Below are 16,471 nucleotides of genomic sequence, written 5' to 3'. Positions count from 1 at the left end.
CTCCGAACTCACTCCCTTCACATCTAGTATAAAGCATTGAATAGTAATTAGTTTTACAAGTCAACATTTTGACACTTGCATAGACAATCACTGAATACGTACATAAGAAGACAATCACCCAAAATCTCTTTCACATATAAAACACAGAGCTACAATCACCCTAAATGCTCTTTTACATATAAAATTTGTATTTGCTCTAAGACTAGTATTCTAATGATATCCCAAATCACCAAAAGAATAAACCTGCAGATGATCAAACTTCTAAATCCATCAACCTTTGTTTCAATGCCATGTCCAAGTCCGTGATTCGCACACATAAATAATACATTGTAGCATAACCAAAATGTAGCGCAATCGTAATGAGATGTAACATATCAAAACCTTTCATATTGCTTTTAAGTACACAAAAAAAAAGTCAATTCCTCTTTCAAAGTCTTATCAACACATGTTTCTAATTAGTAAGCTAACATAATTTATTTTGCTCTCGTGAATAAATGAACAAGACAAGTGAAGCCAAAAAAAAAAAAAAGATTGAGATACACACAGTGGAAGCAATACATGATACATATTAATTTGCAACAAAAAATTTTGCCCACGTTGAAGTCTGTACGCAAACCTTTAATATGTATGCTAAGAACCACAAGAATCCCCCCAACTCCAAATCAAGCAAGATCAGACAGAGAGCATCCCAAGTACTTAACAACCTGCCATATAAGAATGGCAAACATTGTTGGCCACCAACCATCGACGTATGTTAAAGGCTTCAAAAACCAAAGTGCCAAACGTTTGTCAACACATGCAAGCTAGTACTCGTTGGAAAAAATCAATTAAGAGAACATAGAATCACAAGTGGTACAAAACCTTTTGTAAAGTTTACAACTATAACTCGTTTATTTTGAGAAACTCCAAACACTAGCTCATTTACTTTCAAGGACTCTTGAAAGAGAGACTCAACAAATTTGACCTTGACTATGAAGACACAATAGAGTCCACTATGGACAACCACTATTTAGTTCTTGCTAGACACAAAAACCCATAAAATCTCCACATATGCAATTGAGCTCCTACATTGGATACAACTCTCTCTCTCGGCGAATTGGCAAAAGAGACCAAAAAAAGCAACCAATAGTGCATTAAAGGTTATGGTGGAAGACAACCACCACATGCATGATCATGCAAACCCAACCATCACCATCAAAAAAATCACTTGCCTATTTAACGAAGAGATCTATAACAAAATCTACAATGCCCAAAACAATCCATTCAATAGCATCATATATAGGAAAGCCAAGTGATCTTTGTTAGCAATATGTTTAACAAAAATAAACTCATCTAACAATAACAATGTTCTTTGTAGAAGTCCAAATAGATGCAACCCCCAACATGCCCCCCTATTACCAATACTACAATGTCAATTTCAACCAATACAAAATCACCTCCTCAAGTTCAACTTCATTATCCAACACTGGTTCTGAGCAACATACAAGAGCCCATTTAAAAGTAGCAACAAAGAGAAACAAGATCAAACATGTCATCTACGACGTGAAATACAAGCACACTAGCAAAGTATACACATGTGACACTTAAAAACACTAAAAAAAAGACACTAGCAACAAAGAAGAAAGCATGTCCAAAAAATGAAAAAGGACATTCAAACCTATTATCCGTTTGAGATTAATTTTGAGGTCAAGATAGAGGCAACAAATAGCATACATAAGAGAGAAACAACTATTTATTGTTCATTGAAGAACTTACAAGAATTGCAACACCTGCACAACAATTCTTGCTGTTCCTGATCCAACTTTTTTTTTTGGTGGGGTTGTGTGGTGATTGTGGGGAAGGAGCAACAAGAAGAATGCTCAGCTATCATGCTATAGCATAGAAAGGGAAGGTGTTGGACTTGGGATACAAAAACATCACAATCAACCCCAAAAGAAAGTAATTTGATTATTGTTTTTCCCACCATTCTAGATGCTTAATTTTGGAAAGGATACTACCTACCACCAAATAGTAGTTCTCCATGGAGAAAAACATTTGGGCCAATTTGCCATGCTTCCACCAAATTATACATTGACAAGAGCAGCATATCCCTTGGTCCATGAACTGCCAAAGCAGCATGAATGATGATGAAAAGCCAATAATTGGACCTGAAAACCTTCCATTGGAATGTGCTTGGTAAAATAAGGCGTTAGAATTTAGACACACCAAGTCTAACTCGTGTTAAGATGAGAACCTCACCGAGTCAAAACACATCTAAAATGATTTGGTTGTAAGGTTTACAGGACTCAAAACTCTCAAAAATTACGTTTGCCAACATGAAGGCGAATCACCTGTCTCTCTTCATATATTATACACAGCTGCTCTGGAAATTGTTCCTTCATGAGAGGGTATACACTAGAAGACCCTTCATTAGCAGGGAAGAGAATCTCACCTTCAGCCTCAAAGGCTTTAAGAGGACATTCTCATTTCAGTACGATTCTCCATACCTGTAAAGGTCAGCTCATTCCAAGAGATCTACACATTTCTTGTCAAACATAATCTTAGAGGAGGAAAGAAACGCTTTCAGCCAGACTCGGCATCATTCTCGGCAGTGTTGATCTCCACTGCCAGCATGTCTGTTCAGTATGGTTCCCGAAGCATATTTGCTTTGCTTGTTGCTTGAATTTCATCAAGAAGGACACAGACTGAACGCTTTCAGCATGGCCTCTCACAACTCCAAGAAACCCAGACCATTATACTTGTTTGATGTGAAAGAAACCAAAACCTTCCCCTTTGGCATCAGCTACTCCCATCTCAAAAAATGCCATTGCATATTTCCACTCTGCCGCTTTGCAGACGATGATCATTTGCACACAATTGGAAATACCTCCCAGCAAAGCAGGTAAAGACTTAATACCATCTGATGGTGCCAAAACTCCCAGTCTCGTCTGTCCAGCACCGTCATCTTTTACCACCTGTAAACATTTGACACTTGGTACAATAAGATCACAATACCAATTGATTTTTTCCATAAACAGTCCACAGTCCTGAGTAAGGCACTCATGCAAAGACTTATACTTGTGGTTCAAGGGTGAAAGGTAACCAAAAGATAGAAATTCTGCCAAAATACTTTCTAGCAAAATGAGCTTGTGATGGAAACAGTCATAACCCTGAGTAGGCTACACATGAGAAGAACTGATTATACTTAAGGATCACACGTGAGAGGCAAATTAAAAAAGTAGATTCTGCCAAGTGAAATGAGCTACTATCAATAGAATGAAAACAGGACAATTGTGTATTGGAAACTTTGTGGAGGCTTCATCAACTACACCCCCTTGTAATGTTTTGGGGCTCTCTCTCTCTCTCTCTCTCTCTCTCTCTCTCTCTCTCTCTCTCTCTCTCAGGGTAATTGTCTCAATTACTAATAACTATGAATGTAAAACACAAGATTCACAAGAGAACTATATGTGTGTCAAGAAACTGAAGAAACCATAGCATGCCAAGAAGCCAAAATATCCTCTATCTCTTTTTTTGGTAAAATAACCTCTCTCTTTTTTTTCGTGAAGATAATTGAACTAACTAGTAAATATTTACATCAGACCATCATGTCAACATTAAAAAAAATGACAGACATAAAGGAAAGTCTACATAGACTCTAACACAAAATCTCTCTCTCTTTTTTTCGTAAACAAAATCTCTCTCTTTTTTTTTTTCGTAAAGGGTAATTGTATTAATTACGAAAAAAAATACAAGTTTACTTGGTTACAAGATACATGATGACAGTAAGCCATCATGTGTAAAGGCTCCAGTACTACACTACAAAAGAGTTACAAAAGTCATGACAAAGCCGCCGAGGAAATTGCCATATGCCAGGGAAGAAAGGTCTCCCGAGGGAGTACGCCTGAGTGCCGAAGGAGATCTATCTGCCGATGCAAGAAACCTTTAACCCTCCCAATATGTGCCGGGACTTTAGAGGCTGAATCGAAAGAAAGGCATTCCGAGTGATTCAATTGTGCCAGCATCCCCAGTATGTCTCTTTCTTTCATGAAATCCCCAGAATCCAATACATCCCACTGGTTCTCATGCAAGACGATCGACATGGCATGTTGCTAGTGGCGAGAGCAAATGCCTCGCACAATCCTCCGAACTATCTTCATATATCTTCAAAGAAGGAAGTCAGGAACGAGGCACCTGTTGCCTCGATTTCACCTTTGCCGCGAGAGCATCCAAGACGCCCTCATCCAGAAAATCAGCCAAAACTGCAAACGAGTTCTGGCGACCTGCTGTAGAGGTAGAAGGGACATCCACTGCCTTGGGAGCGGGGCGGGGATAACGCCGATCCCAGGGAGTAATGACATTACCTTTGACATCAAACTCCAGCTGAGCAGGAGGGCCTTTGGGCCCGTCGATAGGGACTTTCCTTGGAGACTGATCACGGGGGGCAGACGGGGCCGTAGTACGCGCAGCCTGCTGTGAAGTAACCATTTCTTTTCTGCGCGTATACGTGCGCACGGAATCCGGAGAAGCAGTAAGCCCAGGAGCCGCCTGGCCTGCATCCAACTGTTTACCTTTTTTGGGACGTGGCTCAATCCAGTCAGTGTGACGGGAGTCCATACCCCGGACCTGTTGTTTGCCTTGATCCATGACATGAGGTGACTGAAGGTCTTTCTGGGGCGGGGCATCCAGCACCATGTCATCCTTGGGTAGCACCACTTGCGCATTCTCCGAAGACGATTGCCTTTGAGGGCATTCAGCCATGAAATGCCCCAACTTACCACATGAAAAACAGTGGCCCGCAAAGTTACCCCATTTCAAGCGGAAATGCAAAGGATGCATGCCTGTACAATTGAGGCGAAGCCAGGCAGGCCTTTTCCTGGCCGTGTCCCATAACATGCATAAACGGTTGCGGTTAATTGCCCTGAGGCTGGGGGGAACCAACACTGTGCCCACAACCGCCATCGCATCCTTCAACATTGGCCAGTATACTGCCGGACAATTTTCGACTTCCACCCACACCGGGCATTCTCGCTGAAGCAGACGCTGGAAGTCGGCCATGGGGCGCCATGGCACAACATGGACCAAGCGGCGATCGAAGAATAGTGGCAACTTGGACAAGAGCTCAGCTCTATGCGTTTCCGATTTCAACAGCACCTCATAAAAGCCGCGAGGACCAATGAAGATCTCCTCAACACACTCCCCTTGCAATACATGGTGCATCCACTGGCGAATATCCGACAGGACTGGGATCCTGCCAGTGAAGAAAAGTATAACTGCACGCTCATAAAATACCGAGAAGGATCTCAAGACTGATTTGGGATCCACCGTGGCTTCCAAGACATCATCCGTTCCTGCTTCAGAAAAAGATTCATTATTATGCTGTACATAATCGCCAAGCAGAGTATTGGCAAAGTCTAGTAAATGTTCCCAGTCAATGTCCTGCGAATCCACAGGATCAGAGGCCACTTGCGCATAGGAACGATCCTGACAACCCATTGGCTCATCAGAAGTATGCTTAGAACGTTTGCCGGCAGGCGGCAGTCCAAAACCTAGCAGTTCAGAACCCGGAGGCAGCTCCTCCGTGCATGGCACCATATCCTCTGGCTCCTCTGTGTCGGAGTCAGGGCCAAGGGCTGCCACCGTCCGATCGAGAAAATCCATATCCAGGCCAGCCATACTGTTGTCTTAGCGGAGGCTGCAGATCCGACTGGCGACAGCAAGGCAAAGCACGCAACTGGCAGGCCTCTGAGATGCAGGCTACGGACCTGCAGGAGAAGGCAACGGGACTGCAGATGACGGCGAACAGAACAGGCAGCGGGGCTACAGACTATGGCTCCAGGGCGCAGGCGACTCCTCGCTGTCGAGCACTGTCTCGCTCACGAGCACGCGCAGAGGCACATAGGTGAAGACGTGGACCTGCGAAGGCAGACGGACAGAGGCCAAACGGCGACTGACGAATCGCGGGCAGGCGGCGGTGGCTCAAGCGATGAGGGCGCAGACGACGGGGGTTCAGGCAGACGACGGGGGCCAGGCGAACGGGGCTCAGGGACTCAGGCGACGAGGGCGCAGTCGACGGGGGCGCAGGCAGACAACAGGGGCGCAGGCGACGGGGTCGCAGGCGGCCGACGAAGGTCCGGGGTCAAACGTACTGGCAGGGCCCAGGAGGAAGCGGAGGGCGGGACAGGCGGGTCAGACGACCTTCTGCAGGTCGTCAGACACAGGCGGCGCCAGCGCAGACGAACTCCCCCAGGTCGTCGTCTCTCTCTCCGCCATCGCGTCGACCTCAGTTCTCTCTCTCTCTCTCTCTCTCTCTCTCTCTCTCTCTCTCTCTCTCTCTCTCTCTCTCTCTCTCTCTCTCTCTCTCTCTCTCTCTCTCTCTCTCTCTCTCTCTCTCTCTCTTCTCTCTCTCTCTCTCTCTCTCTCTCTCTCTCTCAGTGGCCATGGATGACATCTTGCCCAAAGCTGATGAAGAACGGATGATTGCATGCTAACGTGTCACTCAAATCCATACTTGAGAAATGACACCCCGGACCTATCTCGCAATTGGGCGAGAATTAAAAAGATGAACACTAGTCTCATCACATGCAGTACAGAAGACACACATACCACTAGAGATCTTGCGACTATGCAACATATCCAAGGAAACTTAGACCTCTCCACAATTGAAGCAATTGATCATGCCACTTAGCTTTATCATCCCAAGCAAGTCCAAACTTTATTTATCCCAATCCAACCATGGGGATGAAGGTTGACATGCATGCAAAGGGGAATGTCACCAAGCTGTTCCTCCAAATTCATCCAAATCAACATGTAACCCTAAGGAACTCCAAGGTGTTGGTGTGTATGGTGGAAATAATTAACCTAAGACTAACCAGAAATGATAGCATCTTGTGTAGTCCTCAAACTCAATCGTGCCATTGTGAATTATCACATTCCATGTGCTTACCAAGCTAGTCAAGTAATATGGATGTGACCAAAAACTTGGGTTGCAATGAATTAGCCTCCTTTTCAAGAGTCAAGGGAATGCCAAGTAGTGAAGTGAAGTCAAGAAGCAATCAAGTGTCAAAGAAGAAAAGATTGTGGTGGCGGAGGGTGAGCTCACTGACTTTTTCCAAATAGTGATCAGACACAATGTCACCACATAGAGAGGGGTGACACTAGAAAGCTGAGGAGACTAGAACTGCACGTTGACCAACAGTACAAGGATATTAGATACAAATATTACACCAAAGAGAGATGATGGAAAACCATCAGCAACACAAGCAATATAAAGAAATTCTTGAATAAAGAATTAGAACTCAAAGTGTACAATAAGAACACAATGAAGACAGGTAGAACTCTAGGAGAAGAGAACTCTAAATGAGTGAATGAATGAATGGATCAGACTATGTTGGAATGTTACAATCAGCCTCGAACCTTAGTGTCTCAGGTGGACCAGGGATAAGGTGAGCTGGAACAGGGGTCAGAGACACCAATGACAGCTCGCTGCTCAGAGAGTGTGTCATTCCTTGAATGGATTCCAAAATGCAGCAGGCAGTTTATGATCATGTTGAACTGGTGGCAACAAAGTGTCTGCCCAAACTGCTGAAAAAGCAAGTCTAGCTGATCCAATGATGATATCCGCTGATCATAACAGCAAAGGAATATTGGGCGGCAGCTGGGTGGCCGTGGCCTGCCACGCTGAAAAACACAGTGCTGCTGTGTCAGAGATGTGCTGGCTGCAAAACGCAGCTGTTTGACCAATGGCATCAGATGCTGTAGATGAATAGGAGACAAGATGATGGCTGGCAGCTAAAATTGCAGCCTGATCTGGAGTAGAAAACCTATCAGATCAGCCGGGCAGGCTGGCAGCAGCTGGGAATGATGAATGCAGGCTGTAAATAGTGACAGCAGTTCCAAGAAGGGTGCCAACAAGCAGCAACTACTCCAAACGGTTTTCTCGGCAGCAGAATGCCTATAATCAGGAAGGGGCAGTACTCTGGAGTCTCCATAAACTGAGATATCCGCTGATCAGATCACCTGGGGAGGCTGGGATTTATCATAAATCCGTGCACTGTCTCATCAAGGATTTATGATATCTTATAACCCCCAATCCTGACTGGACGGGGTTAGACAAGATCTCCGCACATGGTGGTTGTGAGGAGATGCTCTAAACACAAAAACACAATACCAATCATACAACAAAGCACAAACTAATAACACAAAACACAGGTAGGGCTAGGGTAACTCAGAGACAATGAATACATATAATAATGAAATGATACAATGCTCATGCAGCAAACACACTATGCAAACTGAATACTTGTCACAACTCTATAGAAACAGAATTTGTATCCTTTTTCATTAATTTGTCTATATAATGATTTATTAAATTTATTTCCTTTGCACTAATTAGATATAAAGAAAAGTGCATTGGAGCTGGCTACTGATGAGTGGTCACAGGTTATGGTGGACCCACGTGGTGGGTTAGAGAAAAGATAGTTCACACTTCCACCTATATGGCCCGATTGGGCGCCTGTGACTAGAACTCACGCATATCAGGGTTAGACTCGCACACAGAAAGGATTGATGCCTTGAAGTGTGGGCTAGATCCACCAGAACATACAGTTATAATCAACAAGATGGCATGATCATGAAATGCTTGTATAATGTGCATGTGTGGGCTGAAAGCTTTAAATGCTGATGAAGGTGACACAGTGAAGACTGTGATACCCTACATTGGCAAGCTCAAGTTTCAAATTCAAGGCTACAGTGACGAAGATACCTTCTGTATCGGAGACCTTGATGGTTGCGATGTGATTCTTGGCGTGCCCTGGAATCATAGAGTAGATTCAACCATCTTCTCTCAGAAAAAGAAGGTAGAACTCACCAACAAAGGCAAGAAGTACGAGATTCAAGCTAGAGTTTCTGGAGACACCATACCTATGGTAAGCCATATGCAAGTCTCTAGAGCAATTAAGGATCGTGTTCAATGTTGTCTGCTTTATTTTTCGGAAGATCTTCCTTATCAACTTCCCCCAGAAAGGCCAGAAGACCATCATATTGATATTATTCCGGGCAGTTCTCCTCCTAATATAGCACCATACCGTGTGAGCCGTCCTCAACAAGAAGAAATCAGAAAGCAGGTCGAAGACCTACTCAACCGTGGGCTAATTAGGCCAAGTAGCTCACCATTTTGTTCACCGGTTCTTCTTGTTCAAAAGAAAGATGGCACATTCAGGATGTGCATTGATTATCGAGCCCTCAACAAAATCACTGTGAAGAATCGGTTTCCTATTCCCAGAATTGACGACATTTTGGATCGTCTAGGAGGCTCAAAGGTTTTCAGCCGCATTGATCTAAAGAGTGGTTATCATCAAATTAGGGTAATACCACAAGATGTATACAAAACTGCTTTCCGCACTTCATACGGTCTTTATGAATTCTTGGTGGTTCCTTTTGGATTAACCAATGCACCAGCCACCTTTAATCGAATGATGGAGCGCATCTTTAGAGAGCATCGACAATATGTCGGTACTTTCTTTGATGATATTCTTGTCTTTAGCAAGAATGAAGAGGAGCATCATCAACACTTGGAAATTGTTCTACAATTACTACAACAAAATCAACTCTTGGTAAATGGTAAAAAGAGTGAATTTTTCATGCATAAAATAAATTACCTTGGGCATGTCATCTCTTCTGAAGGGATTCAGATGGATCCTGAAAAGATCAGGATAATCCAAGAATGGCCTCATCTTCGTGATGTACATGAGGTGCGATCATTTCTTGGCTTATGTTCTTATTACCGCCGCTTCATCAAGCATTTTGCACATATGGCTTCTCCACTTCAAGACCTTACAAAGAAGAAGATCTCTTTCCAATGGAAGGAAAAAGAGAAGGCAACCTTCACAAGGCTGAAAACAGCTCTTACTTCTAGACCTGTTCTTATCATTCCAGATCTGGTAAAACCATTTGTGGTGGAAGCAGATGCTTGCGGTGATTGTATTGGTGCAGTGCTAAATCAAGAAGGCCATGCCATAGCCTTTGAAAACCGCCATCTAAATGATGTGGAGAAAATGTATGACATTTATGAAAAGGAGCTCTTAGCAGTGGTTCATGCTTTAAAGATATGGAAACATTATCTTTTAGGCAATGAATTCCTTATTAAAACCGATCATCAAAGCTTGAAGTATTTCAAGACTCAAAAGCATTTGCAGAAGAAACATGCAAGATGGGAAAATTTCTTGTCTATGTTTCATTTTCAAATTATGTATACTCCAGGGAAACAAAATGTAGTTGCTGATGCACTTTCTAGAGTGCCTCACATTGCAACTATTACAGTGGCTCATCATGAAGATTTTCAAACGATGAAGAATACTTATGATGAAGATACTGATTTTGCAGCAATTTGGTCAAATTTACAGCAAGGAGGTTCTCATCCAAATTATTCCATCAAGGACGGTTACCTTCTCATGAACAATCGCCTTTGTGTCACTCTTCCTGTTCGACAAAAGGTGCTTAAAGAAAGTCATGAACCCCCTTATGCAGGGCATAGAGGGAGGGCAGCCACTCTAAGTGCAATTGAGCGCTACTTTTATTGGCCAACATTACGAAAAGATACACATAACTTCATTGAGGCTTGTCTGGTATGCCAAAAATCCAAATATGATAGGCAGAAGATTCCAGGATTGTTGCAACCTCTTCCAGTGCCCAAAGATCCATGGGAATCTATCACAATGGATTTCATCTCAGGTATTCCAAGAACACCTCAAGGTCATGATATGATTTGGGTCATAATTGATAGATTCAGCAAACAATCACATTTTATTCCATGTCATAAAACATTGAAATCCGCACAAGCTGCAAGACTTTTCATTCAACATATCTTCAGATTACATGGTATGCCTTCTGAGATCATTTCAGATAGAGACTCCAAATTCACAAGTAACTTTTGGCGTGCTTTATTTGAGAATTTGGGAACCACTTTAAAGTTCTCCTCAGCTTTTCATCCTCAAACTGACGGCCAAACAGAGGTGATGAATCTCACTCTTTTGGATATGTTGAAAGCTTATGTTAGTAAACATAAGTCACAATGGGAGAAATATCTTCCATTATTGGAGTTTGCTTACAACAATACAGTGCACTCATCCACACGGAAAGCTCCAAATGAAATAGTACAAGGTAAAGTGATTCCTCCTCCAATTATTCGCACTAAAGATAAGATTTTTGATGCTGATGAGTTTGCTTCAGATTTAAAAGCCGCAATGGATCAAGTTCGAGCCACTATCAAAGTTGCCCAAGAGCGACAAAAGAAGCAAGCAGATAAACGAAGAAGACCTTTGGCTTTTGAAAAATATCAATATGTCTTGCTAAAGTTTGATAAAAGCAGGCTCAAACAAGGTTCTGGTCAAAATTCATCTTTTCCAAAGCTCTCCAGTAGATACTTTGGACCCTTCAAAGTGATTGAGAAAATAAATGAAGTTTCTTATCGACTTGAGCTTCCTACTCATTGGAAAATACACAATGCTTTTCATGTAAGTTTGCTAAAACCTTACATAGGACCAGAACCAAAGGAACCCATTACTGAAGATCCCCTAGAAGTTGAAGAAACAGAGCAGCTCTTGGAACCTGAAAAAATTTTGTTTCTCAAGGATCGAACCACGAGAAGTGGCCTTGTGACACGAAAATTCTTACTAAAATTCAAGAATCTACCCACAACAGATGCACAGTGGGTAGATGAAAAATTCATGAAGGATTACCCAAATATTCTACAGCAATATCAAGAAGCTTTTCAGCTGAGGACAGCTGAATAAAAGCCAGAGGGCTGTCACAACTCTATAGAAACAGAATTTGTATCCTTTTTCATTAATTTGTCTATATAATGATTTATTAAATTTATTTCCTTTGCACTAATTAGATATAAAGAAAAGTGCATTGGAGCTGGCCACTGATGAGTGGTCACAGGTTATGGTGGACCCACGCGGTGGGTTAGAGAAAAGATAGTTCACACTTCCACCTATATGGCCCGATTGGACGCCTGTGACTAGAACTCACGCATATCAGGGTTAGACTCGCACACAGAAAGGATTGATGCCTTGAAGTGTGGGCTAGATCCACCAGAACAGACAGTTATAATCAACAAGATGGCATGATCATGAAATGCTTGTATAATGTGCATGTGTGGGCTGAAAGCTTGAAATGCACATTTCTTTGCATAGGAAAGTCACATGAAGATTCGGATACCATTTTTGCAATGTACACGAAAAAAGCTTTCATATGACACCCATATTGGGGGGTCCCTAAATTTTAGGAGCCTCGAATTAGCCTAAAAATGCTAGTCCTGAAAAATAGGGATGTCATTCTAAAAATAGTAAGTTCTGTACTCTGACTGTGCTTACTAAATTTGGTTGTTTCTATTCTTGACAGTATTCAACCCAAAAAGGAAGGCCATAGAGAAGAGACAAGTGTCAAGACACTTGTCACACAAGTTTCCAAGTGTCCCACCACTTGTCACATCTCATGACATGTGGTTGGACACTTGTCTTGTGCTACTCCACTTTCCCCTTTTGTACTAGCTCTCCCCTCTCCTATAAATAAGAGCTCGTTTTTCTTCATTCGACATCATTTTTCTTTGCTGTAAACTCATGTACAGCATCCACAGATAGCCAAAAACTGGCCCCATCCATCCCCATCATCATCCCCCACTTCTCCATTATCAAATTCCTCCATATTCCCTCTTCTATCACTACTGTTTTACAAGACAGCAAGCCTGTAAATTCATTACATCATCCCCTTCTTGAGCTCTTTCTTCCATTTTAGCTACAAGAAGCAAGCCCTATCCATGTACTGCTGATCAACGATGGAGAAAGGCTGAATTCCCCTTTTTCTTCTCTCATACTGTAAAGAAATCAGTTCTTATCATTGCATAATAGATAATGCATGTGTGTTTGTACATCTTTGCATGATATTGTGAGAGTGAGAATTACTTCTTCTCACTCTCAGGTTGATTGTAACTGAGCTCTTCCCTAAGGGACTTGGGTTGAGCACAAATACATTCCTTCGGGGGGGGTTGCCCATCTTCAACCCTCAATCTTGTCTCCATTACTTTTACATTTTCATGGCTGTAATTTTGTGAGTAATTTTCATTTTCAGCTTTAAGTGTTCATTCTCTTTTATATTAAATCTCGAAAACAAGCGAATATCATAATTGTTAAGCATACTACGTTGTTCGGGGCGTTTACAATACTATACCATAAACTCCTGTGTCTCGAAGATTAGGGCAAGGGTAATCAGTTGGAGAGAGTGTCATACTCTGAACGGGTCTAGAAGGGCAGCAAGGAAACCTCCGGATATCGAACACCAGCAAACATAGCCAAGAAAGGCTAGATCTAATGCAAACAGCAATGCATCAAAGAGAAAGCCTAAAAACGCACGAGAGGAGAGAGAAAACAGTAAAATGCGGCCTATTTAGGCTAGGCGGCAGCTACAACAGAGAAAACTGCCAAATGCAGCCAGCAAAGGCTAGGTGACAACTTGCAGGAGAAGGCGACAGTAAAGGAGAGAGAAAGCTGTGCAAGCGGTAGCTCCAAATAGCAAACGTAGGCTGGTTGATGACCTGGCAAGCTAGCAACAACAGGAAAAACCAGCAACAACAATCAACAGGCTGAAATCAGCTCCGAGCAGTGTGTGGTAGGCTGGAAACAAGCGCCAAACCATTGTAGGCAGCAATGGCCAACTTAGACCGCGATGTCCTCCGCATCTAGAGTGTGGGCATCAAGGTGAAAGACTTGAAATCTGCAAAAGCGAGATTAAGAGAGAGTGGTGGGCTGCATGCCTATTTATAGAAAGTTTGGGGCACCCAAATCAGGGTTTTGCATGTGGGACACAATAACTCTCTAGGATCGCATTTCTTTTAAAATAAAAGGTTTGCTTCATTAATTAAGCATGTTTTGGGGCTGTTTAAGTCAAGCTAATGCATTTTTAGTTCAACAATTCTATCCCTGACACAGAGTAGCCCATAATTCAGTCACATTGCTAGTCATTCAATGTTCCATCCACCCACCACCTAGTCAAGCGGATGCCTTGCCTTCATTTGCATGAATGTACTCACACATCAAGTTGTTAGCTTGGGCTAGCATACACTAGAACGTGTCTCCCTTCCACGCTTCACCTCCTTCTACATCCTCATGAATGTCCTCAGCCTGAGATTCCTGATCGGAATCCACAATATCTTGTCCTCCCACACACCTATGTGCTGGTCAAGGAAATCCATATCAATGCTACAAGAGGTATCCACCATTCACTTCTTTGGATATACCCTGGACTGATCTGTCAATCTCTTTGTAAATCTGTTGTAGGTCGTACAGGTGTGCTGCAGGTCATGCAGATCACACAGGTCTGTTGCAAGTTGCTTACATAGGTCTTCTCTCTCTTTTTTTTTCGTAAAAGGTAATTGTATTAATTACGAAAAAAGAGTACAAGTTTTCATGATTACAAGATACACGAGGGCTCTAAGCCAACGTGTAAGATCCCAGTACTAAGCCACACAAAAGTTACATAAGTGGTAGCAAAGACCCAGAGGAAATTGCCATATGCCAGGTAAGCAAGTCCTCCCGAGGGAGCAAGTCCGAGTGCCGAATGAGATCTATCTGCCAATGCAAGAGACCTTTAAGCCGAGCAATGTGTTTTGGTACATTAGAGGCAGAATCAAAAAGAAAGGCATTCCGAGTGGTCCAATTGTGCCAACATCCCCAGAATCTGAAGAATTGAAACAAGATCTTCATATTCGACTGTGGCGGTGTGGGGTATTTTGGAAGCACAAAAACCCAATTGAACGGGGTGAGCGAGGACCCCACCACTGTAAGCCAAACCTGTGACAAGAGCGACCAGATCCTCTTGGCCAGCGGGCAAGAAATAAATCGATGCCGGGCCGATTCCACAGTAGTGGTACAAAAGAAACAATTGCCATTCGAGATTTGACGCTTGGAGAGGGCCAAGGCAAGAGGAAGACCACCAATCATCACCCACCAAAGAAAGACCTTGCACTTGAACGGTGTCTTATTCAACCAGCCCTCCATCACCGTTGCCTTCCACCATGACTGAGATTTCCACAAACCCCATACAGAATTAGCTTTAACAGCCAGCCATTGATGATCTTTCATCAGAAGATGATACACCTGATTAGCAGAGGCCTTTTCCAGACTCAACTGGCTTGCAAGGTCCCAGTCCTGACAAGGACGATCCACCACAAGGGCAGGAAAAGGTTGCCTGGCCTGAAGTACCAGCAAAAGCTGCTCCCATAAGTCATGGTAGCCACGTAGGATTTTGAAAAGTCTCCTGGCCGTACGAAACGATGCAAAGACATTACGACTGGCAAGGGTGGCGTCCGCAACTGAAGTCACCCCCAAACGGGCCATGCGGTTAAATTTTGGTCGAAGCTCATGTTTGTCTTCCCACGAAAGTAATCTTGAGAATGCCAACAATTCCAGTTGAAAGGAGTTAGCATGCAAGCGGTCCTCCGCTAGATGCCAACTCACCTTTTGGAGCACCGCTTTCCAGGAGCCGACCAAATGCAATAATAGAGAGGAGGCGGGGCTGGAAAACCGAGAGTCTGTATTAAGGACATGCCACCAAGAGCCCCGAATTTGTGTATTGCCATGTCGAAGCCCACTGTCCTCCGGAAAATAACGGACTATAATGGTCCACGGGTGATGATCCACGCACATAGCGCGAAAAAGTGACCAACGAAGGGCCAGCATATGAGTTTCAGCATCCAAAATAGCCCCACTACCCAAGCATTTGGGGGTACATGTATGTGACCACGAAATCCACGAAATACCTGCGTGCAATGAATCCTTCTTCCATAACATGAAACGAATAGGGCGCATGAGAGCCTTCAAAGTAGTAGGAGTCTAGGGCAGCAATGGCAAGAAATATGTGAGCATTGGCAGCATAATTGTTTGCGCCACTTTGAGGCGGACATGAAAGGGCCACGCTTGCGACTTCCAATACATAAACTTAGCTACCAGTTTCTGTGAAATCCACTCCAGTAGCTGCTTTGGCCGAACATCGACACCCAACGGGTACCCAAGATGCCTGACAATGGAGCCACGGGGAACAACCTGACCCTTGTCAAAATGAGCGGGTTCTAGGACATGGCAATGAGTTATGGTGGATGGAAGGAGAAGAGTGGACTCATGATGGAGAAGACAAAGACACTGTTTGTTACACAAGTGAATTAGGTTCCAAGATTGAGACTTAGACTCATAAACACAATCTTGTGTATGTGGACAATGACATTAACACTTTACTGAAAAGAAAAGAGTACTATCATTGCATTAAGAAAAGGAAGCAAGTACAATGCTTTATAGGAAAGTAGGAAACTGCAGTAGGCACCACTGTGCATATGGGATAGATAAGCCTGCATGTCCTTGGCCTTGAAGCTCCATACAAAGAGGCTGTTAGTGAGTGTGATTGCTGAATCTCAACAACCCTCCCAACCCAATGACTGTAAATC

At 43.2% G+C, this 16,471-nt stretch overlaps 1 protein-coding gene across 5 annotated transcripts in view; it reads right to left on the bottom strand.

Annotated features, from left to right (window-relative positions):
* Nucleotides 1–1,687: 1,687 nt before the first annotated feature.
* The window catches only part of LOC148010856 (serine/threonine-protein kinase GRIK1-like), a 77,216-nt gene continuing 62,432 nt past the window's right edge, over nucleotides 1,688–16,471 (bottom strand). For 2 of the 5 annotated variants that reach the window (XM_087672059.1, XM_087672058.1), the window contains exon 14: nucleotides 1,690–2,954. Coding sequence is in view for 1 of the 5 variants with exons in the window: in XM_087672061.1 (XP_087528187.1) it covers nucleotides 2,941–2,954 (14 nt within the window). In the remaining 4 variants the exon portion in view is untranslated. Of the gene's footprint in view, nucleotides 2,955–16,471 lie in introns of all 5 variants that reach the window. The other 3 variants (XM_087672060.1, XM_087672062.1, XM_087672061.1) reach the window with 3 other exon arrangements.

Source organism: Lygodium microphyllum, chromosome 29 (assembly GCF_053477565.2).
Source record: "Lygodium microphyllum isolate KBCC chromosome 29, Lygodium_microphyllum_v1.1.10, whole genome shotgun sequence".
NCBI lineage: Eukaryota > Viridiplantae > Streptophyta > Polypodiopsida > Schizaeales > Lygodiaceae > Lygodium > Lygodium microphyllum.
Note: the sequence above shows the minus strand (reverse complement) of the source record. Positions and strands in the feature narration are given on the sequence as shown.